Source organism: Tympanuchus pallidicinctus, unplaced genomic scaffold, assembly GCF_026119805.1.
Source record: "Tympanuchus pallidicinctus isolate F22 unplaced genomic scaffold, pur_lepc_1.0 scaffold2, whole genome shotgun sequence".
Classification (NCBI taxonomy): Eukaryota; Metazoa; Chordata; class Aves; order Galliformes; family Phasianidae; genus Tympanuchus; species Tympanuchus pallidicinctus.
Window position 1 is genome coordinate 50,421,763 of NW_026294721.1, and position 26,338 is coordinate 50,448,100.

The following is a 26,338-nucleotide window of genomic DNA, read 5'->3' on the forward strand; positions in this document are numbered from 1 at the left end:
CATAAGTCTAATATCAGGAGTACCTCACATGATCTAAACATGAGACCAGTTGCTTAATTTAGAATTAATTCTATAAGCAGTGTACACAAAGTAGATATGCCAGAACTTCTGCATGAGAGATCTGCTTTTCCCCACATGCTCCTGGCCTACAACATCCTAAGTAGAGGACTTTGCCACTGGGGGGGGTCTAAATGCAGTCCTCTGCCCATAGTTTCCCCATGAAGACAACAGCATGTAACAACATGCCAGAAACTACAGCTGAAGACACCAGCTCACTTTTAACTAAGCAAAATGGGCTCTGGCAGTAGTGCAGTTACACTATTCTAGACTTTTTCTATACTGATAAAATAAACGTTCAAGAGAACAGTCCAAGAGCTACCCTATGGCCCAACTTCTGCCACATCTACACACTAGAAGCAAAGTTGCAAGTTCTCCAGCTGTGCTGGACCAATAGTTACTAACATAGTATCAGCTCAGTGGGGTTGGGAAGGGATGAACATCCCCCCAAAAAACTAGCAGACCTGTATTAATTCAAGAGCAATACTCAGTTGCTATTTCTGGTCCACAAGAAGTTACATGCATAAGAAACCAAGGAGGAGCTTACTGAAGAAAAAACTAAGATCCATGCAACTAAATCTATTAAAGTCTTATAGATTTAGAGAAGTCAAAAACACCCGTTAGGTTTAACATGAATTACATTATGCAGCTTCTCACATACCTATGAAGTAAAAGAAAGAGGCCTTAGGTAAACATTGACTTCTGAACCAGCATAGACTAAGTGTTGACAAGTCACATTTTTCAATTCAATCTTACTACATCATGACTGAAGCTTTTGAAATTTTAGTGTTGCTCCCCTCCATGCAAACAAACCCATAATGTTAGCTTTGCAGTTTACCTCTGTAGTTTTCAGAAAAGCTGAAGAATTGCTGATTATGTTTTTATGAGTGATCATAGCTCCCTTGGGGTTTCCTAAAGAAAAAGCACATCAGTATGTAACAGTGAATTTGTCAGATCCTGTAAGTTACCAAGCAGAGGTAAAAATCAAGCTAATAGCATTTCAATCGGTTCCATCCTGGGCATTAAAGAAAAGACTGAGCTAACTAATGTGTTAGTAAGAGAACTATTACCAACTGAAGTATTAAGTTCACATGTAAGTACTCAATTTAATAAAGAGAGCAAATCCTCCAGAAACAGGTAAATTTCTTAGATCAGCTTTTCAAAATTTCTGCGGAGGCAGCTATTAAGATCTCAGACAATTCTGCTCTTAAATCTGCTACAGAAGTGTAACTAATACCATTGTATTCTTCCTTTTCACGCCCTACCGGTGTTGGATATTGTCATATGCTTCACATTTGTGAGTTATCTAAACATCTGGCTTTCCATTTCAGTTCTTCACTGGGGGGGAGCACAATGCACATAAGCTACATAATTCCTGCTACTACAAAAAAAACAATTAAGTCAAAGTCTAACAGTAATACAGCTTCAGTACCTATTTTTCCAAACCCAGAAGTGTTAGATTCCTGTCTGACAATACTGCAACTTTGTACCGATCATCAGGAAAAACCAAAGGAAGCCTTATAATAAAATATCCCCAGATGCTACTTGCCCAAAAAATAAAAGGTTGCAGCAGCAGCAGCATAGGAAAGTCTTAGAAAACAAAGTAGGAGGGCTCTCTGTGCTGATCAATCATGCAGAGTGTAATTAGGAATACCTGTTGTTCCACTGGTGAAACAGATGACTGCTAGATCTTCTGGCTTTGGAGGCTATGAGAATTAAGAAAGTATTACTATGGTTAAGATTGCTGGAAAAAAAGAGACTTGCATAAAATTTTGAAATACACACTGAAATGGAGTTACTTTTGAGCTATAGGAGACAGCATTACACAGACCAAACTAGCATAGTCACCCTAACTTCAGATTCAATTTTTAAATCAACTCACCATAGGTTTTTGTCTGTGTGCTTTTCCCAGTTCCTACAGTATGGAAAGAAGGGAGACAAGTCATGAGCTTTAAATTTACAAGACCAAATTTGGTAACCTACATTACTAACTACCATAACTTCTATCATTAGACTGCCTGTTAAGGCTTTTTTTTTTTTAAAAAAAAAAAACAAAAAACTTACAGAAGCAGAACAAAGGCTGTGAAGGATATAGCAGAGTTAGTGTTCTACAAATACAACAATAACTAGAATTCATAGAATTCACCCTACCCCCTTCTAGCTAGTAAGCCAGCAGCCATTCATGAAAGAAGCTCAAGGCTGAGCAGTGCAATGACAAAATCCAACACCTCATGCAGAAGATGTGTGTCACTGAACAAGTGAAGCAGTATTCACCTCAGTGAGCACCTTGCAGGTTTCATCACTGCTTGTGATGAGAACGACTGAGGTTTCCCCAGGAAGGGGAATTGATGAGTTACAGTCCTTTTACACTAATATTTAAAGGCTTAAGTAAATTTCAAGTTGACCTCTTGTTAAATACAGTTTTGCCCTCAGTGTGCAAATGTATTAACTTGGCGACTGCCTTTACATTCTAAATCCACAGGAGTATTATTATGCATTCCTTTATTAGCCCTAGCTTTCCTTGCGCATGGGTAACTTTTAGATTCCTAAATTACTCACATGCATCAAAGTTTAAGGAAAAAAGAGCATCTGGAAACAGTTGAACTGTAAGCTTGCCTTTTTGAAACAGGGCCATTATACAAAAAAAAACCAAACACGCCACTACAACATAGCTGTCTACTCAAAACAGCATCTGCATTTCAAGCACCACCGACAGCTCAATACTTCCCTACAGTCTGAGTGAGCCCCATTATTTACTTTTGATACACAACTGAGATTTCTACACATTTTTATACCTATTACTACATTAACCCCAACCATCAAGTGTTCTTATAACAGCATGGAAAAGATCTTAGCATGTTAGTCGGAAGTAGTTACTTCAGCATCTAGATTAAGTATTTACCGCTAGGTTTTTTCTGTAGCTAGATGATTCAGTGGGAAGTATCCTCCTATACTAAAACTCCTGCTTGAGGAAACATTTACATTCTCCCTACTGGAGACGATGCCTTTTTTCTCCACTACATTACAAGAGCCTACACAAATTCTTTGAAACTAGTATTTCTGTAGTATTAGTCATAGCATACAGTTAAGTCTTAATCACAGAATCACACGGAATTGCAGAGGTTGGAAGGGACCTCTAGAGATCATCAAGTTCCACCACCCATGCATGCAAGGCTTTATGTTCAGATCTGAGTTACACGTGGACATATTCTTCCATCATCTTGCATACATGCTTTGACTCTTTGAGTACTGTGAAATAACACTAGTAGGTTATTTTCCTTATAACTGTCTCTTGCTTGAAATTAAGTCTACGTACTCTGCTCAGTCCTGATATCTGTACAGCAGACACTCTTATTCTTTCACAAGTAAATGGGAGATTGAAGCAGTAGATTGAGAACGCTTACCTCTATTTCCCTCATGCTGAAGATTTCTACCCCACACTTCTTGCCACGTTCCACAAGATCTGTGCCAAAAGGCTCCATGATCACAATGGTGCTGAGGATTGGAGTTTCCCCCTTTTCTACAGCAGTTAGCAGAAGTTTAGCCTTCTCAGGTGTGTCGCAGAAAACCAGTGATAAGTCAGCTGATGAAGGAGAACAACATTATCAACATGACAAGTTCAGACTAGCTCCATACTACAGAAGTCCGCAATGGAAGAGACCTCTGAAGGCAACTACAGATCTGTTCTGAGTCAGCTCCAGCATACGTTCACTTGCTGAGCTATCAGAAATGCCCTACCTTTGTTCACAATGTAAGTAATCGCTTCAGTTCCCAGTGTATCATAGAGTGGCACCACCACCATGGAGTACGTATAGCAACTCTGTTCAATGATAACCCACTGCAAAGAAAAAAAAAAGATGTAAGTCACTGTGTTTACCTAAACTTTTAAGAAAGACACAGAGGCATTATGATTATTATGCTGTTAGGAAAAAGTTCATTTGGACAAGCTCCCACTAAAAAAAAACTCAACTGACCTTAAGAGCAATTTTAAGTAGTCTTAAAAGAACAGTTAACACATTAATTCTTTAATTTACCTACTAACAGCTGGAAAGTGATTAGGAATACTATACTGTTTCCTATCTTCAGGTTCTCAATGAAGCCACTGAAGCCTTCAAAACTTTATATTATCATTTATGAATCAATAAAGGACTTCTAAGTTCCTACACACACAGTATGTTCTCACCTGTACGTTACCTGCATCTCATTTGAGGACCAGAAATGCAATACATTACAGATAACAGAATATCTGATAAAATTAGTACAATTTCAGCTAACTTACTGGTATGTCTTATATCTGCATTAAAGATTAATCAGGCACATCTACACCAGCCATAATGGGGTCTACTGAACATTTCTCTTCCCAGACAGCATCTATCTGCCCCATCCCTAGGGATGTTCAAGGCCTTCAGCCTTGATCTGATGGGGTGCAACCCCATCTTCCACAGCTGGGGCATGGATATTTAAGGTTCCTTCCAACCTAAGCCATTATATGATTCTATCATAGATGTTGATTTTGTAATAGATGTAACCAGAGGGGCAGCTGTACAGCAGTTTCAATTTTAGTAGATATGTCTACTACAGTAACAGACTTTTGAAGCCACACACACTTAAAGCTTCCCATTATAGCCTCCAACCATTTGTGCATACTGTGACTGTCAAGACAACAACCAACATCCTATTTTCTGGACCACCATGACATCTTGCTTCCTTTTTAGCTCCTGAAGTTAAAACCATACTTAAATAGAACTATTAAACCTCAACACTTCAGCTCTCTCTCAAACCCTAAGCAGATAGTACAGAACAGAGACAACAGGCTAGAAGTTTCAATTTCTTTCCTGATAGGGATGTGATCTTCTCTTAAGGGAAACTGCACATTTAACTGCACTGTCTTCTCAATCTGTAACACTATTTCCTTGCTTGCAGAAAAGATTCTGTTGTCCAGTTACTCAAAATGAAAGTAGATTTTAATAATCCAGATTTATTTTTCCAGTGATATTTCAGGAGGTAACATGCTAGGATTTCAACTCCCAACTCCAGGGGATTTTCCCAGCAGTCATTCCTGGAACTGAAAAGTATGAATCACTGACAAAAGTCTTTACGTAACCTGGACTACTGATTCTATTTGGAACATCACAACACTTGTTCAGTAGTTTTCAGTAGGGAAAGTTCCAGATTTAAAACTGTTGGTTTCAACAATTCTTTCCAGCTCCCTTCTGATCCAACTCAAAGTCTGCCAGAGCAATGCAACTCAAGTACATTTGGCTTTCATGATATTTAAGCCAACCACACCATCATGCTCTCCTTCAGAAAGTCCACTGACCAAATAACCCCAGAACTTATCTTTCAGGTCAAAAGTCGTAGTCGTGGAAAAGTAGTAGTTTCTCCTTGCACCTAAAGTCTAGTGTGACACTAACATCTGGCTCTCCTCCACACTTTTTTCCTAAAAGAAAAACTTCCACTTAATGCTATAAGCTATAAGATTCCTAGTTGGAGACAACCCAGTTGTTTATTACTGAAGAAAGCCTGTAGCTATTAGAACCAGTATTCCAGCAGGAAAATGCATGCAAAGTACCAGATTTAAGATCCAGAAAAAACATTTATTTGTCTGTACAAATTTTGTTTGTTTTTTTGTAGTGGGAGTTAAGAGAAGAAGTTGAGAGGAGGGTCCAACATCACTTGTCATCATGGTTTTTGTTTGTTCAGGGGGGGGTTTTGCTTTAAGTGCCAGAAGGGACGGCTTAGTGACAAACTGAAAAAAAAGTCAGAAGGGATCTAAAGTGGTGTATAACTGTTTGAATGGCAATATTATAGGTTGCCCTAAGTAACTCAATCCAGCTGCTGGTATTCATTGGAAAGAGTCAACATTTTAGACAAAAATTTATCAACCATCCTCCCATCTTGATACAGGTTTGGTTTAAGTGGCCTACCACAGCAAGTACCAGCTCACTATTAATCACAAACACAAGGCTGCATTTCTGTAACCTACCAGTTCAATCAGTAAGTTTTAAGAATCAACAAACATGTATCAGTTCATACTATTTTTAATAACAGCAATCTAGAATCACTGCCAGATTACTATGATAGATACTAATAAATCAATCTAAACATCCCCTTAGTTGTCTCAGGCTTGTGAGATTTGCCTTTGATAAATGATCTTTAGTTATACTACTTCTAGTCCATCTCCTTGAGTTTCAAAGAGTTCTCTATTTTTGCCTTTCTTAGTTTTCTAATCCAAAATCCTGATGTTCAGGACCTCCTCCACAGAAAACAAAGATGAAGATGACAGAACTTCGCACAAACATTTCATCATTAAAGGACTAAGCACCTTGTGACTTCCAATCTCTTTCAGTTACTTAGTACTACAATGCCATTTTAAGAGAAAGCAAATTGTGATGAACATTAAATCAAATAAGTGCTGTACTGACTTCCTATTAAACGTCTTCTCTATCAACTGAGGGGAGAAGTAGAGAGTTAAGTTCGTTTGGATTTCCTAATGATTTCTGGTCTTCTGCATACAACTCCAAGTCCATAAAAGAATATAACTAACAATTGTGTCAGTTATCCATTTCAATTCTTAGTTAAAGATGCTACATCTATGGGTCTACAATAACGGCTCAGCCTTTAGCCCCAACTCCAAGAGCACCCTTAGTACAGAAGCTCAGTACACTGCCAATAATTAATAGACTAAAATGGTGGGCCATTTCAAATAACAGCTAGACCACTAACAGAAACACTGTCAATTACCTCAGGTCTGTTTTGTGCAAAGACGCCTATGTAATGGCTGTGAGATGGTTTGAAGCCTCGGTGAAGTAATGCAGAGCCCACATACTCTGCTCTGTCTGAAACCTGGGGGGAAAATGAAGAGAAGCCAAATGAAAAGTTGAGACAAGCTCCAACAATACCCATGAACTATTTTTGCCTTAAGTCTAACAAGAAGGACAATAACTGATGTGAAGTAGACAGCGGCTTTCTAGAGTATTTTAGATGTTCTCTAATTTTGAGGAAACCAAAGATTGAAGTAGCATTACTATAAACTGAACATAGACACTACACTTACATCCAATATGAAGCAGAAGAGATGCTTAATCCAGCTGGACTTTCATTTGTTAAGTAAAAAGTTTTGACTCCATACTCTATATATGCAGGAAAGGCTAGAAATGCAATAATTCAGCTTTATACTGCTGTCTGCAACAACACCAAACAAGCTATCTTTCTGCTTCATTCTTCAGAAAAACACTGAACTCAATTGCCTACAAGAACATTTCACCCTTCAGGAAGCAAGAAAATAAAAAGGCGAAATCCAGTTAAATCTATAAACAAAGTTTTTGGGAAGGCAGTTCTCTAATTCCTCCTTCCACACAGCATATTACCTGAATCCACATTAGTCACTTGCCTCAACCAGAAGTGCTTTGCTGATGAGGTTGTACCAAAGAGATGCCCAGCAAAAGTCACCAGGAAGTCACCTCTGCTATCTACTAAAGGTCTTTAAGTGATCCTAGGGTCTTCAAGTGACCCTAGCAGTATGCACTAAATAAAGCTTATGCAAATTTTAAAGACATCAGCTTACTAAGTCAGAAACAGCCTGAAAGTGCAGAGTTGTTCAAGTTTAGCATGAAGATATATTTTTAAAGACATTTTTAGCGATGACAAAGCAGCAGTGTGCTTATAGGTAGAAGTACATTTATTAACATTATAATGTGTCCTTCAGCACTACAGAGACAGGCAGCCAGGAAGCACAGGTAAAATTTGTAAGTAGGGCTCTTTCTACTGTAAAACTAGTACCAGTCTGCATCCCTGAATACCATTTTAAAGCCACAACCCTTTAGAGGCAGCATCCAAATTCTAAGCAATTCAGCAGCAAGACACTAAGCTGCAAAGATAAGACAAAAACATTCAGGAATAAAGCACTGAATAAATTAAGTGCAGGAGGTGGTGTGCTTCCCTTCATATTTATTTTTGAGGCTATTCTTTTAAGATACTCTATTAGGAACTAAAAATCTTTCCACAATGTTTTGATACCAATTTAAGAACATCCATACATAATTAAGACTTCATATTGCAACTGCATGTTGCACCAATAGCCCCAGCAAAGAAAAGCAGTTCTAGAACTAAGTGAAAAAGACTACTTACCTGTTTATAGGAGATCCACTCATATGGCTGGTTTGGTTTTCTAACCCCTAGACATGGACCATTATCTAAAAACAGCAATTAAAAAAGTTACACAAAATGCAATCCCTGCCTTTGTCTTGCCACTACACTAATTACACATTCACCAGCATTAAGCCGACATCCTGTGAATTCTTTGCAAATACCTTCTGAAGACAGCGTTGGTTTTTGTTGTTTTTTTTTTTTTATTATTATTATTTTTGGAGGTTGAGAACAAGCAGAGAAGGAAGCCAGAGAAGGATACATTGGTAACAAGGCTTTATTCAAGCATCCCTGTTTTTCAGAAGGTCATAACTGGATTTGCCTTCTAGATAGCTCACACTCTATATATTCATCTCGCTACTAGGTAGACATCACTCTCCCCTCTCCAATCTCAACTGCATTTCAAGAGCTCGGACCTTTAGCTCTTAACATTGCTGATAAAATGCATTTTGAATTCAACTTACTGGATACATGTAGCCCCCTTTGGAACATATCATAGACTGTTCTCACATCATCATAGTAGCAAGTTATCAACTCATCACTGTTGAGGAGAGAGGACCTTCGAGCATTCTCTTCACCCTATGAAAACCAGAGAAAAAAGTTAGATTCTCCAGCACAGATTAACATGATGTTCTGAAGGAAATAGAAACCTCTCATCCATTTAAAAAATTTTGTTATGAGCCCTAGTAAACTGTTCAAGAGAGAGATCTACAAGGCTTCCCTGGACATCACTGAGATACATTAGATTTCTCCCTACATTACCACAAATGTGTTGGCAAAAAAAATTGATCTTCATCTACATAAGAGCACAGAACAAGTTTAAGTACCACAAAACGCCTTTTGACACTGCTTTCTCTTGACAGGACTTTTCTTTAGGGATATTTTACTGTAATCTCAATTGGAACATTCTAGCTATGTTACCGCTGAGATCCTAATCTCCAACTAGTAGTTTTCCAATTACTATTAGAAACCAACCATGCTCCAATTGAGCTTTCAAAATCTAAATATTTTAGGCACAATCAGCATGACTTCAAAATGAGTGGTCTCATAAGTAAAATACTTTGTACCAGATAAAAACTGAGTCCAGAAAAAGTTGTTTCCTGACTTAACTACAGGCATTTATGACAATACCACTATTTTTCAACACATGAGCACTTGCACATACTGTCAATTGTAGTAAAAAAAAAAAAAAAAAACTGAATAATTTCAACATAGTCCATCTGATAGTGGCAGATTAAATAAGCTCATTTTATACCAATTGCAGTTATGCAAGTACTAAGCAGACCAGCTCAGAGGACAGACAAGCAGATTCTTAAAAGGAAGTACAGTTGGTTAAACAGTTTCAAGTACACATCACTAAAAATCCTCTTTATAAGTGGTTGCTGTGAAAGAGTCAGGAGTTGATTAAGAGGTCTTGGACTACCTAAATCTATGCTTGTGTTGTGATATCATGGATGATGTCAAAAGGCTGGTCATGTGCAGTCATTGACACTTCTAGGCTAAAGATTTATTTTTTGTTTTCAAAGTACTCTACAAGAGAGAGCAACTAGAAAGAAATGCTTTATCTGCAGGGACATAGGTTTGTGTGTCATATCACACACATATCTGGAAAGGAGCAAGCATAGTAGCAGTTCACCAGAGACAAAAACATTTTAAACACAAAAACAAGTCTAACTTGTTTTAGAAAAGCTATGTGTAATGCAGTTCTTGCCACTCCTTTGACTGTAAGCAGAAACATACAGAGAACGTGGCCCAGAACAAATTAATGACTGGCTTACCTCTAAACACTCATACATCAGAAATTCAAGAGCACACTTGCCCTCACACCAGTGCCTACTCTGTAGGAAATGAACCAATCACTTAAACAGAAAAAATATGCATGACTGCTTGTTTTATTTCAAATGTTACACAGACCATGGATAACCAAGGTCAGCTTCTATATTTCCCAGTTTCACCACCTCTTCTGTTAGCCAGAGGAAGATCATGACACAAAGTTCATAATCACAGTCTCACTGTAGATGTCACTGCATCTATGGTGTAATGCATTAGCATCATTTGAGGCTCTACAACTCACACATCAGGCAAAATACCACACCCTACGCCATTCTGCAGCAACAGACAAGAAGTGTTTTCTTCTAATCAGAGCCAGTACTGTTTAGCTCATACATCCTATTACTTAGAACTACAAAAGCAGTTTTCACAGGGCCTTTATCAAACAGCACACTGCTTGAATTCAGGACTGACTGCACTGTTCTTTTAAAGAGGAACATTAGAGAAATTATAACGGACTACTATTGAAACAAACCATCAGTTCCAAATTTTACCAATAAAGGGAAGCACAACCAACATAAGGTCCTGCTTACTTGATTCCTCCTCCCAAAGGAAAGTGAAATTAATTCTAAGGTTGTTGGAAATCCAGTTTCCACTGGAGAATGCAGTTTCTCATAAGACAACAAGAGTGTGAGAGTTTAATGATATTCTTCAGTAGATATAGGTGTATTTCACTGCATTTTTGAAGATTACTTAGAATACAGCTCATGCTGCCAGCTTGAAGTCAGTTATTAAGCAGTATTATAGCATTGGTCTAGTTTTGGTCTAGGGATTCCTATCCAGAATATTTGTGCAACTATTAGGCAAGGGTTTGCTCACAGCAAGCTTTTCTAAGAAGCACCTCTGCCTGAGCACAGGTCCAAAAAAAAAAAAAAAAAAAAAAAAAAAATTTGCAAAATTACTCAATCCTGCCTTCCCTTCTACAGATGACAGGTTCAAGTGAATCCTGAGAAACTTTTACTTATCTCTGAAGAGGTTCTTCTCAAAAAAAGATCAAGTTGGGAGCTTTGAAAGCAGGTTTTATGTCAGTGAAGTGGAATTGTATCAAGTATACTTCAAGGACTGCGCTCCATGTATTTTAATGGACATTAGTCAAGAAGAAAGCAGATACTTTCAGTAACTCTGTACTCATTCAACTGAGCATACAACCACTGTGCTGGCTCAGGGTCAATTAGAACAGGTTACTGGATGCTGACCTACTAAATCAAAGCTTTTCAGAAGCTGGAAGTGACCTGGAACAGCAATAAATAGGATGCTTTTAGCTTCTTAGGAGAGAAGTTTTATCATCAGAACATATAGAAACACTGTACCGGTCACTGACTTCACTTAACCTCATTAGAAATGAAGAAAATAATGTACACATAAGAATTATAATTCAAAAAATTTTAACCAGTAATGAACAGGTAGATTTGATATTAAAAATTAGAAGAGAATAGTGTTTGCCCCATTTTTTGAAGCACATAGCTGACTCTGCAGATCTTTCAGCACATTTTCTGATTAAGCAACACAATGTTAAGGGATATTTTGAAAGCAGTGTTTTGTATTGTCACTTCCACAGGAAAAAAAATGCATCTTTATGTACTCTATTCTCTTATAAATGTATTAAGTGAAATTTTAAACAATCAGTGAGAAAGTGAATCCTAAGCACTGCATTACATTCAGTATTTATAACAGCTAAACTCACATCAAAATGCATTCTCATTTGATTAGTTTGGTACAGCATACAGCATTATATTGTAAAGGATTTTATCTGAACTGTCAAACTAAACAAGACAGATTTTGGTTACAGCGACATATTGAAGTTTGGGCTCTGTATCCCCAAAACATGCTAACACCTTCAGCTGTTTTCCATTTACTGCTCATGAGTCTTTTTATTGATGCATTTTTTGGAAGTAATGCTGCTCTACCTACATTGCTCTGATCAGAGAGCACGTTAATTAGCACAATATAGATAAAATTGTGAATTAATTATTTTAATGAGGTCACATAGTAAAGAACAACAATTTTTATCATAGATTTTAGCAACGACTAGCAATTCTGCTTGAAGAGGTAGAGGCAGCAAGCTGCTCCTGCAGGCTAGTCTCAAGCATAAATATTTGTCTGTGGTTTTAGAGTCAGTTTAGAGCTGCTGTTCCACTATCTTCCAATGCTAAGCTCCCAGTCTGCTACCAATGCGATCTCCACTGAGTGGTAAGGCACTCCACAGCCAGAGAGCTTTCACTACTAGTTTACTGCAGCCACTAAAACACGCTGTTCCATAAGGCTATTCCCCATAATGTTTAAATGGCTGCTATCCGGATTAGGAAGAGTCATCAGAAGTGAGTTCTAGTTTCTGGATCCTTACATACATGTGCTCCTCAAAGAGCTTTTTGTAGCGATCTCATCAGATCATGTTTTTGCCTCCCCTTTGTGCAATTCTAACAGCAGATCATTACTTACTATGTTTTCACTATTGTAACAAGAGCTGTGCATTAGCTTTACCACTATACCATATGGAAAAAAGGTTAAGAAATAAACAGCTACTAAAAAACCTTCTGGATGGAGAGACCAGCTAATGCTTCATTGTTAAATTCCAGTATCAAAGAACCAGAGAGAAAGAAATGCCTATTTTGAGGCTATGACAGGAGTCTGTTTTGCTAAAACCCATGAAAGCTTACATAGCATAAAATTTAAACTGCTGCCACATTTGTTTACACCACTTTACAATCATAGCTACTCTTAAGCTTAAAAAGAAGTCACGTAAACTACCTCTGACACAGAAGCTGCTGTAATGGGACACCTTGGTTGCAAGCATATACAAGAAAACTCCACAGCTGGTGTTTCTGAAGAATGCAAGAAATGCAAACAACCTGTCATCCTTGTATTCCTACATAAGGTAAGCATCTCACTTGAAGATCTCAACATCCAACGCTATCTCCCTCCTTTCAAAAAAGGAAAAACCACACAGGGAAATTGATACAACAGCTGCACACAAAACTAACCACATAATCAATTGCCTATACGGGCTTCTGACCAACAATCAGGCTGTTTCAATATCAGATTTCAACACTAAACACCACCTAACTGCAACACTGCACCTCTGAAATCAGAATACAAAGCTGAGCTAGCGTACCTAGAGATTATTACATGATTGCTTTAATTCCAGCTTACTCTATGGCTGGGATGTCTTGGCAGGACTCATACCTTACCACAGATCATTTCAGGACAGTCAGTACCCTCTTGATGCTTGTAACCTAATATAAAGTCTCATCTGACAGCTATTATAAGCTAGATATTGTAACAGAAGAGTATCAGTCCAGTCAGTATACCCCAGCATACATAATCTGACCGCAACAGTTAATGTAATAGGTCATCACATCAACACACACTTTAATGAGAACAACGCCGTGTCAGTTTTAACATTCATGAGTTTCTCCCACATCAGATGACACTTACCTCTACTTCCACAGACTGCATTGCTAAGTCACACGGTGGCTTCAGTGCTTTTGGTCTTGTTGCGTACCAGTAGGTTGTGAGGGCTGCAAAAGCACCAAAACCCACCAGGGTATTTGTGGGAAGGGTGCGCACATACTGCCTGACATCCACAAGTTCAGGAATCCGCATATGCCTAAACAAGTCGTGTGCTTGCATCATAGCTCAGTGCAGTTGTCCCAGTGCTGGAACCTGTTGACACGAGAAAAGTTGCACAGATTTGAGATTGTTTTGATACACTGCTGTAGCACAGAGCAACATATGCTTAGTCCTACTAGTTTCTCCCTGTCAAAATGATTTTTATCTGCCACTAAGCAGTCAATACCTTTAGAATTCTGTAACGGAGTTACGTAAACAAGCAATTTTTGGTTCAGGAATATCAGGTGAGACTGACAGAAGGCAATTTGAGTTTTAAGATCATTTAAAAGATACCACATGTTAACAAAATATTTGCTTTTTTTTTTTATTTGAAGGGCAGCATTTCACAAATGGTAAATATTTACCATACTGGCTGAGTATGCTGTGCTACAAGGCTGCTTTTAGAGTAAGTGTCAAACAGGACTCCAGGGAGGGAGGCAGGGCTGCTAGCTTTCCTGCACCAGCCAACAGAGTGCACCCTAACCCTGCAGTAGGGGGAGAAGGATCCTCTATCTCTGAAGTTCTGTCAAACAACCTCTCCTTTTCCGGTCTCCCTTTGGTCACACACAGAAAGCTCTGCAAAGAGCTCATGGAAGGCATCTCCCTATGGCTGCACTGTGCTGGCCAGCTTCCCATTTCTCTCAGCGTCACACTAGCAGTTTACCATTGGCCACAAAGCAGAACAAAGCTGTATGCAAAAAGCAGCAGCATCAACAAGCACAGGAAGCACGTTTTGCTCGTCACGTCCATACAGAGAGCTGAGGAGAGGCAACTCCCAGCCCATGCCTGACATGGATATTCCGCAGCAAGAACCAGCAATGGAAAAAAGCACTGCTGCCAGCTCAGCTGGTGCCCTCCTCCACAGCCAAGGTCTCCAGGGACGTCTGTCACATGCCACCACCAGCTCCTGCCCACTAGGTTAGAGGTGAGCAGCAGGCAGACGACAACCCACACCAGTAGCTGCCATCACCTGCTACACCAGGACAGAGCAGACAGCAGAGTTGCCTTGTCCTGTATCCAACTTGCTTCTTCAAGAAGAGAGATGCTTTTGTTTGGTTCATTTTGGCTGAGCAAAGAGCCCACAGAACATCAAATGTGCTTGAATAGTTGAGGAGTGCTGTGAAATGATACGTTGCTGCAGGGCGAGAATGCAGGAGGCCAGAATTAAAAGCATATTCCTTTTTCTAACCAGCTATAACAGGTCAAGATTTCTCATTTCTATAGAAAAAAATTTCAAATTTGTAAGCAACTATCAAAAACTATGAAGTTTTCATTGCTGTCATCAGCTAGTCAACTAGGCAGCAGAGGAGGAGTCCTCTTGTCCATAAAGGCTAACCAGTATTTGGACTCAGATTTGCTGCAGGCAGCAAAAAAGAAGCCATAAAACAGTTCAAAGGGCCCACAGTTTCACAACATTAGCAGGACACTCTGAAATCAGGTCATGGATAGGAGCAGTGTTAAGATGGGATCAATGCCATCTCTGGGCAGGTCCCAGATCCAGCACTCCCAGGCTAGCAGTCATTGCCCTCCTCTCCTCCTCACCTTTGTGCCTGACTGCACTACGGGGCACCCTGCATAACACTAGAGAAGTTACCTTTCCATCATCTGCTCTGTGGCACAAGCCTTTGGGTACAGCCCACTGCAACACAGCAAGCTGTAGTAATGGAAGGTAAAGAAGAACAGTACATTGAAAAAATCCCTCCATCTTCCCTTAGCATAGAGAAAGTAATCGATTACTGACTTGATAATTAGGATTACTGCACCACAGCTTTTTATGCATGAGATCACTCAAATATTTGCATCACAGATACAGAACTTCTCTCTGAAGTGTGAAATACACATAGATGAAAAATAAGAGAAGACATTCCAACATGGAAAGGCTTAGCCTGCAAATTAATATCGGACATCCTATTAGATATCATGCTATCAAATAAAAAAAAAAAATAGGGCTATAATGGAAGGGCTAAGAGCAAGCTTCACTCTTTCCTCCTCAAGCCTCACTACAAACACCTCTGTCTTAAAAACTGATACTTGCTTCCCCCGTGCATTAGTCATGTGTCCTGAATATATATTGCATAACTCAGGGATGCAGCATAGTCTGAGAATTATTCTTTCCAAAGGCTGTTGCATCATTATAGCTACCAGGAATAGAAGTGAACATGCTCATTTCATTCACATAGAAGTCCCAATGCAGCTAAGAAGCTGGCATGAGTTAGGACTGAAGAAACAAAAAGCATCACTACTTTCAATTTCCATGATCAGTTGTTTGCAGAGCAATGTACAACATACAATATTCTGGAGCAGCTATATCAGAATCCCAGTTAAGTAATGTATTTTACTGCTTATGTTTATCTCAAAGGAAACTATTACACCTGCTTCATCAGCACAAAAAGACAAGATTAGGAAGTTTTCAGCCAGATTAAGCAATTCCTAGCTTTAATGCTACCTGCTAGGTTACACCAACTCTTGTTTTCTGTATTTGATGCAAAGTCAGATGCAAGAGGGAGAATACACTCCAAACAAATGCAACTGAATACACCCCTCAAAAAAGACATCAGGTTTCAATGCCCTTCTTTGTAACTACTGGGCTCATGTCCCAGTCACATCCAACATCTGAGGTCTTCCCCATGACCAGAAGAAGCAGCTTAAAGCCATTATATCTACATACAAGTGTTATTTTCAGTGAAGTATGATCTGGCTTTCAATCCTTCTTGAAAAGAAAGGGCCCAGCTATGTTTGATTATTCAAGACAAGCAAAAGAGGCTAGCAACTCTATACAATCCAGTCTGTTACTTCTACCCTCCAGCACTAATCTACAAGACACTCTCCCAATTATGCAGCACACCCATGGCTGGGCACTCCTAACTGTCACCTATGGATCTCCACATTTCTGAACTTCATGCCTTCCTTCCATGTTTCACCTCAACCATTTGAAGACTAACAGAATGAACAGTAAGCTATTAACTTTAGCTGCAAAATCAGCATAGGTCATCCTCTTGGAGAAAAGCACTTTGAACTTTTGGCTGTGGGACACCTAACACAGAGGCAGAGCTGTATACACAAGGTCAACAAGATATATTGACAAACAGCATTCTTTACTACAAATGCAAATACTGCATTTGCCTCTTATCCAGATAGGGTCTGGACTACAGATAATGGACTGTGAAACCAGGCCCTGATGGAAGACTGTCCATAGTGATTGCATCACAGCTGGAAGTGTGTGACAAAGAAGTAAAGACAGGATGAGAAGTACCAGCCCATGATCCTCAAGATGCTACATGCAGCAGAAAAGATGGAATAGAAGCGACAACATACACAATTTTTCCTCAATGCAACCAGTAGAGCTTGGCTAGTTTGGTTTTAGTTAGGAGACAATACCAGATACATGAAAGTGGTTTTAATAACAGGGAGGATTAACCATGTCAGAGGTAATTACCCGTCACCTCCAGCAATAGCAGCTCCCCAAACACAGCCCTGAAAGCATCCCTCCAAACAGATCCTATGATTCAGCTGGAGTTCTGCACAGCTTAGACAAAGCGAGCTCTCTGTGCATATGCACAGCCCACAGTACCCCAGGCCCATTCTTTACAGTGGAGCCAGTATCTCAAGGCAACAACCCAAGTTGGCAGCTCTCGGCCGTTCTTTGCTGCTCCTACTCACGGCACACAATGGGCTATTTACAGAGGGCAGCAGCCTGCCTATTGTCCATCCATAGCCAGACATCGTTCGAGTGCAACGGAAGAACAGGAGAGCAGCCGTCAGCTTCTTTAGTGACAAGAAAACAACCCCAAGAGCCAATGGCCTCCTCCCCTCTACCCTAGCACTGAGAGCACACCAGCACTGGGGTGGCCTGTGACAAAGGCAAGCTTTCCACACAGTAGAGAAGGAGCAGCCACACAATTTTTAGAGCCCCTTGCAGACAGAAAGGCAGCTTAATCATGGAATGACCCAGGTTAAAGAGGACCTCAAAGATCACCTAGTTTCAGCCCTCTGCTGTGGGCAGGGTCGCCAACCACCAGACCAGGCTGCCCAGAGCTACATCCAGCCTGGCCTTGAATACCTTCTGGATGGGGCACCCACAACCTCCTTGGGCAACCTGTTCCAGCGTGTCATTGCCCTCTGTGTGGAAAAACTTCCTCCTCATATCTAACCTAAATCTCTCAGTTTAAAACCTTTCCCCCTTGTCCTATCACTATCAACCCATGTCATTCCCCCTCCTGCTTATACACTCTCTTCAAGGCCACAATGAGGTTTCCCCAGAGCCTTCTCTCCTCCAAGCTAAACAAGCCCAGTTCCCTTTCTTCATAGGAAAAGTACCCCAGAAATTTGTAGTTTCTTACCATTATCAGTATGGCCTAAAGACATTTTACAATGAAATTCTGAAATAGGTGATCAGCCTCCCATATATCTTTGAGTTAGCCTCAAAGCTACTGAGTATTATCTTGCTTTTCTTATTGCTAAAGGTTACACCACAGAGATCCCAACATATCTGTAGCACTGACGTTCTTCACCACACATCCTTCAGGAGATCAAGTGTTGAACCATGTTCTAACTTCTTTACAGAGTACAAGAGGGTGCAACAAATAGCTTTGGCAACCGACAAAAGAAATCTGCTCATCTGAATAGATGCATAATCCTAATCTCATGGTACAATCTGTAATCATCCTAAATTTGATTTCGTTCAATTGGCTCCAGATGTTCCTACAACCTTCTTGGTCAGAGACCAAGCTGGCCACAGACTCATCTGGTGGTGCAGTCACACCAGGAGATGGTCTACCAAGAAGGCCTTTCATAGGTTAGTACTGATGACAGCTCTCAGCTAGATTGGCTTTTGTCTTGAAGACCAGACAGCCATTACTTCCTAGAAGAAAGCAGCACAGCTGGGGAAAGCAAGAACAGTTGCAATATTACATCTTAAGCATGCAACTCTAAATACTGCCTGCAAGTGCTCCCAGGATTCTCTCCCCACCCTGCAGTCAAGGCAGTACATTGAGTAAGGTCTTACAACTACCTGTGTCAGAGCCCAGCTGTAACCAGCAGGGAAACCACAAACACCCTCAAGACACAGGAAAGGAGCATAGGTAACTAACACCTAAAGGGAATTTCTCAGTTGAAGTCTCCTTTAACAAAAATACTACAGTAAGAGGTCCCCTGCGGGGCTGCATCTTATCATGAGACTTAACATGCAACTCTGTCCTCAGCCACAAAGGACTTTCCCAAACACAAATATTGCTGAAATACTGCAAGGTTCCACTAACTATTCAACCTTCCTTCTCCCTCCCCACTTTCCCAATTAAAAATACCTAGATCACATCTTACCCAGAATCACATCAATGACCCAACCAGACTACAGAGCTATAACCCCCAATTTAAAGCAGTTAGTTATCAGATTCGCTTTTCTGCGAGAGCGAAGAGGAAAGAACCAAGAAGTTAGTGAGGTAACCATCCCTCACACACAGAGGAAGCAGCAGGTCCCTAATACTCACACCCCAACATTTCCTCCCACAACCTGCCCACACCCCCTGGTCTGGCTCAGAGCAAACACCAGGCATCTCACAGTGCTTTAGGTTGGCACTGCTGGCTCAGGCTGATACAAGGCAGATGACTGCAAGGAAGCAGCCTGCAAGTTGGTTTCAGCCCTGTGCTTGCTCACAGGACCTGCTCACTTACTTAATAAGCTGTAACTGAAGGAATGAAGACTCCTGCTGCAACCTAGAAGCATTACATGTGACACTGATGTGTGAAGGCTCTGTCCCCCACTGGGTAAAGTTACAGCCCTGTCCTTGGGCACTTGGCTACAATCCTCTTGTAATAAAATGGAACACCTGGATTCCCACCCTTTAGTGCTGTCCAACAGGAAACCTGAGTGCAGGGCAGTAAGGTCACTAAAGTTCAAGTGCAGAAGCCAAGTGGATTCCCATCACCTGGTTCAGTGTCTGGCACAGTTTGCATCAGCAGCACTCAATATCACCATGTCTCAAGGAAATTAGTACTTTACCAAAACTTGAGACAGTGACCAACTTAAGTGTTTCCTTTGATCTGCACTTACAGCCTCAGAGCAGGTCACTGAGCAATCTTACAATTTTCCCACCTTCAGTGATTGCAAAAGAGGCTTACAAATATATTTTGATGCCTGAATTACTCTCCCTGTTAGATGTGCATCCCTAAAGTTCAAGCTCACAAGTGTATCACAGCACTCTGTGTTCACTTCTCTCAATCTAAACACAATTCAGATGAAAATTGCACTGCAGAGGCAATTGCTCTGAACTGGCAGCTTTCTGGGGGCATTAATGGCTCACTTACACCAACTTATTCCTGCTATTCATCCCAGGAGCATTACCATTGAAAAAGCCCTGTGTGCACCTCAAGCACTCACGTGAGACTTCGCAGGAAAGGTTTTTATCCACCTGTCTGCCACCTGACATCCATAGCAAAGGGCAACGTGGACCAGGCACACTTAAGCCATGCTGCATCACACCAGATAATGTTTACATTCAGAGAAAGTTTAAAAATAAACAGAAGTGGTTACACTGAGGCCAGGCATATCAGTAAGTACTTACTAGAAGCAGTTTGTTCAGAGTGACTTCCCAATGCTAGCACTATAAGAAAGCTATGAAAAACCAAGCAGCCCCTTTATACTGGATAAGGCACTCCTTTCTGCAAATCAGTCCTGCTCTTGGAAAAAAAAAATATTCCACCTCACTCATCTATTAATGCAGCCCAAGTGCAGAGGACAAGCTGTCAAAACAAGGCACATGCAGTCTCAAGCTGAAAAAAGCTTAAGAGGTCTGGCTTTAAGAACTCTAATTCATATAAAAAGCCAAAAGTCCTTTTCTGCAGCTTAACACAGGGCTTCCTGCATTTTCACAGGAAGCTTTAAGAAAGTCCAGCAACAAAAAAAGCTTTTTTCCCCTTCAGATTTTTATAAAACCATATTAACTGTTTTCAGTGTTGGACAGAGTATCAGTACTACTAAGAATCAGATCTAACAGAAATTAGTATCTTGCTACCACATTTTTAACTCCACAGATAAGTAACTCCTAACTTGGAAGGCAGCAAGGGACTGCAGCAGCCTTTGTGTTCTCACGTATCCTTGTTTCATGAGTCAGGCTGGATCTGCAGAAATGCAAGCCCCCAGTCTGCAGGCAGGGTTCAGACTGCCATCTGCAAAGGTCAGTACTATACAGCACTGCTTCCTTCAGTCATGCATCATAGTAAACTCCCACACAAAGCCATTTTCCAGTGGTCAAACCATCTCCCCTCCTATTTATGAGGATTTCTGAGGCGTTACCACTGTTTATACAAAAGGTAAGAAATTGTGCGTTTTCACTTGTAATTTAGCGCAGTAAGGAAATAGAACACAGCTGCCAGCTCCACATCAGACTATCAGAACTCTAATTTATCTCACTATGTACATCCTTCACTGTGTTTCCCAGAGAGAATCCGTCCTTCTGTTGTGTATTCGAAAAATTTGATGCCTTAAACCTTACTTGAGTCTACCCATCCCCACTCATCTGCACTACAGATATCTGTACAAAACAAAAACCAAAACAAGCACTATTGCATTCCTTTGCTCACCTCAGTTAAAACATCTTTTTAGAGGAGTTAATGCCTCCTCGCTGGAAATTAATGCACCCAAATCTGAAAATATAACTCACCTTCATCTCCTCCAAAAATTCAATGCATAATTAATTTGCAGTAGAGTGATCAGGTAGGAGAGTCAGCCATAGAGTCTTTTCTCAAAGAAACAGGAGAGTTACTAACCCAGATAACTATTTTTAAAAGCTTTCCTTCCTTCCATTTGAATAACTACTTTTGTCCAGTGATACCAACCTTGCACTTGACCTTGAAGCAAAAGGCTACTCAAGGGCTTGCTTCAAGAACTAATGACCTACTTCCAACCTCATGCTGGCCAGTCTGTAGTTGTGAGTGCACCAACCAAGTTTAGAAGCTGCCTTTTGAATTCAGTATCATCACTGCAGCCCTCAGAATAGGCTAAGGCCACGTGCTCAAGACCTTGAATTGGGTACACAAGCTACTTGTAACTACAAGCTTTAGACCCTGCCCACCCCACTCAGCTAGTATTTTGCTTTTGTTATTCCAAAAGGCTAAATATTGGTGGGGCTCAAAGAATCAGTCAGCAACAGTATAATTCCATAAGGAACTCTGTATTTAGTTCTCCGCATTTTTAGTATTGATATTACTGATAAAAGAAAAGAGATTTTTTTCCTCTGAGTGCAATGCCCTCTTGCACTCGAAGCTTCTTTGAGCCAAGAAATCTGACCTGAATCTCTTGATCTGAGAAACTTCAGGTCTCAAGTCCAAGGGCACGTTCCAAAGTGCGGAGGTGAACACAAATGCTCCCAGGCCAGCTGAGGAGACAGCCCCGTTCCCTGTAAAGCAATGTGGTAAAAATAAGCTGCTACCACCACATGGTTTAACTCTTGCCTGGGCACAAGCACTGCACCATGAGGCTCCAGCAGCAGTTACTTTCAACGTCACTGTTTTCTCTCACAACTCTGACCACCTTATCTCTGACACCAGCCCAATGGAGACCAGCACTCAGCTGTGTCACTAGGTCCACAAAAGCTTTGCTAATACCCCAGACGCTTTGCTAACACCCCAGACGGCTCACACACGTGCCCTTTAGAAATACAGAAGGCTGCAAGTGTCGCCAGTCCTGTTCAACAGGAACAAGAAATGTACACACCTCGGAACAAAAGCACCGTTCAACTCGGTTAAACCCCCGTAGCGCTGTATTCCTACCTCACAGGGAAAGGAGGCCTGCAAAGACAAACTCACTCAGCCTTCCATTTTAAGGCAGGTTGCCTCACGCCACATTATCACACGCACTCGAGTGTTCAGAAAGGAAAAAAAAAAAAAAAAAAAACATTATTTCAAGAGGAAGCCTGCAAGCACGGCCTCCTGGAGACGGGCGAGGGGAGGGCTGGCGGCTGAGCGCAGGGCACGGCGCTCCCGGCATGGGCTCAGAGCCGCGTCCCGCCGGCCCCCGCCACGCCGGCTCCCAGGCTGCCTCCGCGGGGACACCGATCGGACACCGATCGCGCCGCCGCCAGCCGGGCGGCAAGCAGCCCTGCCGACACCCCCCGGCCGGGTGACAGCCCGCCGACCCGGCCCCGAGGCGGGGGTTGCAGAGCACAGCAGAGCAGAGCAGAGCAGAGCCGAGCAGAGCCGAGCCGGGGCCCCGGCAGGCCCCGCCGCGGCCACCCGCCCGAGCAGCCCGCGGCCCTGACAGCCGCCCGCCCCCCAGCCGGACCCCCGGCCTCCTCGTCCCGCGCCCCGGCGGCACCGCCGAGTTCCGCTCACCTCCCGGCGGCGACGGCAACAACACGCAGAGCTGCGCGCGGCTTCCCTGGTGCCGCCCTATTTAAGAGGAGCACGGCGGGAGCGGCGTGTGCGTGTGGCGAGCCCGCCCATCCGCCCTCACCGCCCCCCGGCGGGCGCTAGGAACGGGACCGCCTCCCTCCCTCCCTCCCTCCGGGCCGGGGCCCGCGGGCGAGCGCTGCCTGCCTTTACGGCCTGCCCAGCTCCGCGCCTGCAGCTCTGCCCAGCGCGGAGAGCGGCGCTGCGCTTCCCCAAGCCGTGCAGAAGCCTGGGAAGGCCGGTGGAAGTGCTGCCGTGCACATGCTGCAGAGGACGCATAAGCAAACAAGAGGGAAAGTGTACATGCTACAGGGTGCACCCCTTGATACTTGACAAATACTTTGTACCTTACAAAAGGTAACAGCTTGTGAGGGAAATGTTTCTTTACACCTCTGCAAACGACACTTAATCCAGTGCAACTCTGCTAAAAAGATGTACATTTTGTGAAGAAAGCATTCAGAAGGGACAGTGAGCTCCTGGCGACCACAAGAATCACGTTACCCAACTCTAAATATTGCTTGTGAGGGGACCATGGATTGCACGCTTGTTGACTAGAATGAGGGGTTACTTCAGCAACCACTGAGACCTGTCCTGGTTTGGCCATGTGCCTCATGAGCCCGCTTGATTGGTAAATCATCAACCCAAATCTCAAAGTTCCACTGTTCTGTACACGCTGTATTGATGTGATTTTTACCCTCTAGTGTTTAATGGGTTACCTGGGTTATTTTAAGGGGACAGAAGTTAAGACTACACACATTCCTTTACATACATAATATTTGATAAAGTATTGAATGTTCTTTTATTTCATGTAAAGACAACCCCTATTTCCCAGTGCTTCAGCTTTTACTGAACTACAGAAGAATGGAGACATCCCATGAGATGGAAGTGTGACAGAAGGACAGGGCCTGTGTTCACTTCTTAGTGAGTAAAGAAGAAGCCAACTCCGAATCAGCCCACAGTCCCACTTAACTGCACTTGGATCACTTTGTGGAGAGTCTCACAAATGCAAAACAGATTCCTTTCTCCTGAAAGGAAATGGAAACTTGTCACCCAGTAGCACATCCAGCTGCCAATGGGCATTAAGGCCATAGCACGGCCAAAGCGATAGGAATTAAGCCCTAGGGCACACACAGCATGGCCATCAGCTCTCTACAGCAGTTGCACTCCTGTGGTTTGTTCTATTGCACCGCACTTTGTGCTCCTGTAGACAGAGGCAGCCTCTGCCAAGGGATTTTTGCATCATGTCCGTAGTTTTGGATGAAGGCATCAATCAAGTGATGCAGGAAAAAAACAAACTCAGGCAGTGGTGAATTCACATTTTGCTTTTTTTTTTTTCATGAATGCTTCTATCTGCCAACCACCAAAAACTCACACTGATTTTATCTACTATGCAAATTAATCCTTCATTATCACATCCTTCCCTCCCCCATATCTGGGTTTCTGAAGGACAGAAACCACATCTTTCAGCCTTCTCTCTCAGAGAAACTCAAGTGGACTTTGCTGGAAAAGAGGGTTCCTAATAGGTGTATCTGTGTGTCCACCTTTCTCTATCATGTGTAGGTATCCTTTTGTGAATCCTGTCATCAACATGAAAGTGCAAAACCACCAGCTAAGTGGTATTTGAGTATGTATCTCACTAGTGCCATGCACTACACCTCTCTGCTCCTACTTGACACTCACCCGACTATACATCCAGGGACCACAGTTCTCTTTGAAATCGGCTTTTTCCTGCTGATTAGAAAAGAAAGGGACCTAGGCAGAACCAGATTACTTAGAAAGACATATAAAGAAAACATGGAAATAGCAGCTGTATGGAAATAAAATCCATAATAGCAATATTGGACTTTCTTGTGGAGGGGAGCTCAGGAAACAGCTCCTGTACTGGTGCCACTGTCCCTTGTCCTTTCACTGAGCAGCACTGAAAAGAGTCTGTCTCCATCTTCTTTCCACCTCCACAATAGATGTTTATGCATACCAACAAGATGTGCCCTCATCACAAGCTTTCCCTTCTTGAAGCTAAGCCCTTCCAGCTTTCTCAGCCTCCCACTGTGCGATAAAAGCTCCAGTCCCTTTGCCAATATCCATGGCCCTTCACTGGGCTCTCTCTGGGATGCCCATGTCCCTCTTGCACTGAAAAGTCCAGGCTGGACCCGACATGCTAGCCATAGCCTCCCCAGTGCTGATACAATAACACTGATGTTGAAGTACCATCTATTAGCTATCATGGATGAAGGAAATTAAGCATCTGACAGAGACATCACTTAGCTGCATTATTTTCACTTTGGGCATACCACTGTGTTGAATCTCTTCTCTTTGAGAACCATCCCAAGTGCATAATTTATGTAACAAATAGACTGTCTGGCCTGTACCATGTTGTAACTGCATCTGCTCACACTTGCTTAAAATATCAAAGGAAGAAAATACTAAAGAAATTCCTTGTAAATAAGCACTTCAAGATGTCTAGCATATAGTGCTGTTAAAAAACATGAGCTACTAGATCTGCAGAACAGGCATAATCCCTTATGTTTCTTTAATTCTCTCCATAGTGGGAAATGAAATAATTTTCATTTTACATTTGTAACTGTTTAATACACTTGGGAAACGGATTATAAATGCTACTGGCAATTGCTGAGGCACAGGAAGAAGGTCCCTCGGTGATGCAGGATGAGCAAGGAGTCCAGGGGGACTGCAGAAGCAGCAATGTCCCCAGAGCAGTCCCAGAGTATAAAAGCACAGAGAGAAAAAAAATTGTAAAACTTCTGAAGCATAGCAGAAAAGAGACATGATACATATATACATAAGTGCATGCTTGAATTTACTTAGGATATTCTGAGGAAAAAGGAGAAACAGAACTAGAAAACCAACCTGAAATTGCAAACATATGTTTTCTTAAAGTGTAATTGCATTGTTGACTTTCAAGATTTTTGTGTTTTTACTTTCAAACATATAAGGGATTTTCCAGCTGTTCCTACTACTATTCCTTCCACTTTCTGTTTTTGTCTTTGTTTACCAGAGTCCCTGCCTGGCTCCCACTCAGAACACAGGACCCCTCCAGAGCCCAGTGTGAATCTCCAGAACGGGAAGGAGATAGTGGGCTCTTGGAGAGTGGCACCCTGCCAAGTGAAAGACAGACACCCTGGCCACAGCTCTTTCAGCTTGCTTACGTCAGGCTAATGACAATGCTATTTCTTCATGTGATAAGGTACCGACGTAAAAACACAGATCTGGAAAAACCAAATATAAACCGGCAGCAGATTCAACTGTGCTAAAGCCGGTTTATTTGCTTCACATGCTGCATTTCCCCCCCTCT

General features: G+C 41.8%; 1 protein-coding gene across 4 annotated transcripts in view; it reads right to left on the reverse strand.

The window, feature by feature from the left end:
• ACSL1 (acyl-CoA synthetase long chain family member 1) overlaps positions 1-23,095 on the reverse strand; it is a 35,129-nt gene extending 12,034 nt beyond the window's left edge. The window contains exons 1-10 of one of the 4 annotated variants that reach the window (XM_052683097.1): positions 22,972-23,095; positions 13,471-13,698; positions 8,670-8,784; positions 8,188-8,252; positions 6,802-6,903; positions 3,796-3,895; positions 3,462-3,640; positions 1,940-1,972; positions 1,712-1,763; positions 896-969 (exon numbers count right to left, since the gene is read on the reverse strand). In XM_052683097.1, coding sequence (XP_052539057.1) covers positions 896-969; positions 1,712-1,763; positions 1,940-1,972; positions 3,462-3,640; positions 3,796-3,895; positions 6,802-6,903; positions 8,188-8,252; positions 8,670-8,784; positions 13,471-13,668 — 918 coding nt within the window. In that variant the 5' untranslated portion in view covers positions 13,669-13,698; positions 22,972-23,095. Of the gene's footprint in view, positions 1-895; positions 970-1,711; positions 1,764-1,939; positions 1,973-3,461; positions 3,641-3,795; positions 3,896-6,801; positions 6,904-8,187; positions 8,253-8,669; positions 8,785-13,470; positions 13,699-21,928; positions 22,033-22,354; positions 22,380-22,410; positions 22,435-22,971 lie in introns of those variants that run through there. The other 3 variants (XM_052683098.1, XM_052683100.1, XM_052683099.1) reach the window with 3 other exon arrangements.
• Positions 23,096-26,338: the final 3,243 nt, after the last annotated feature.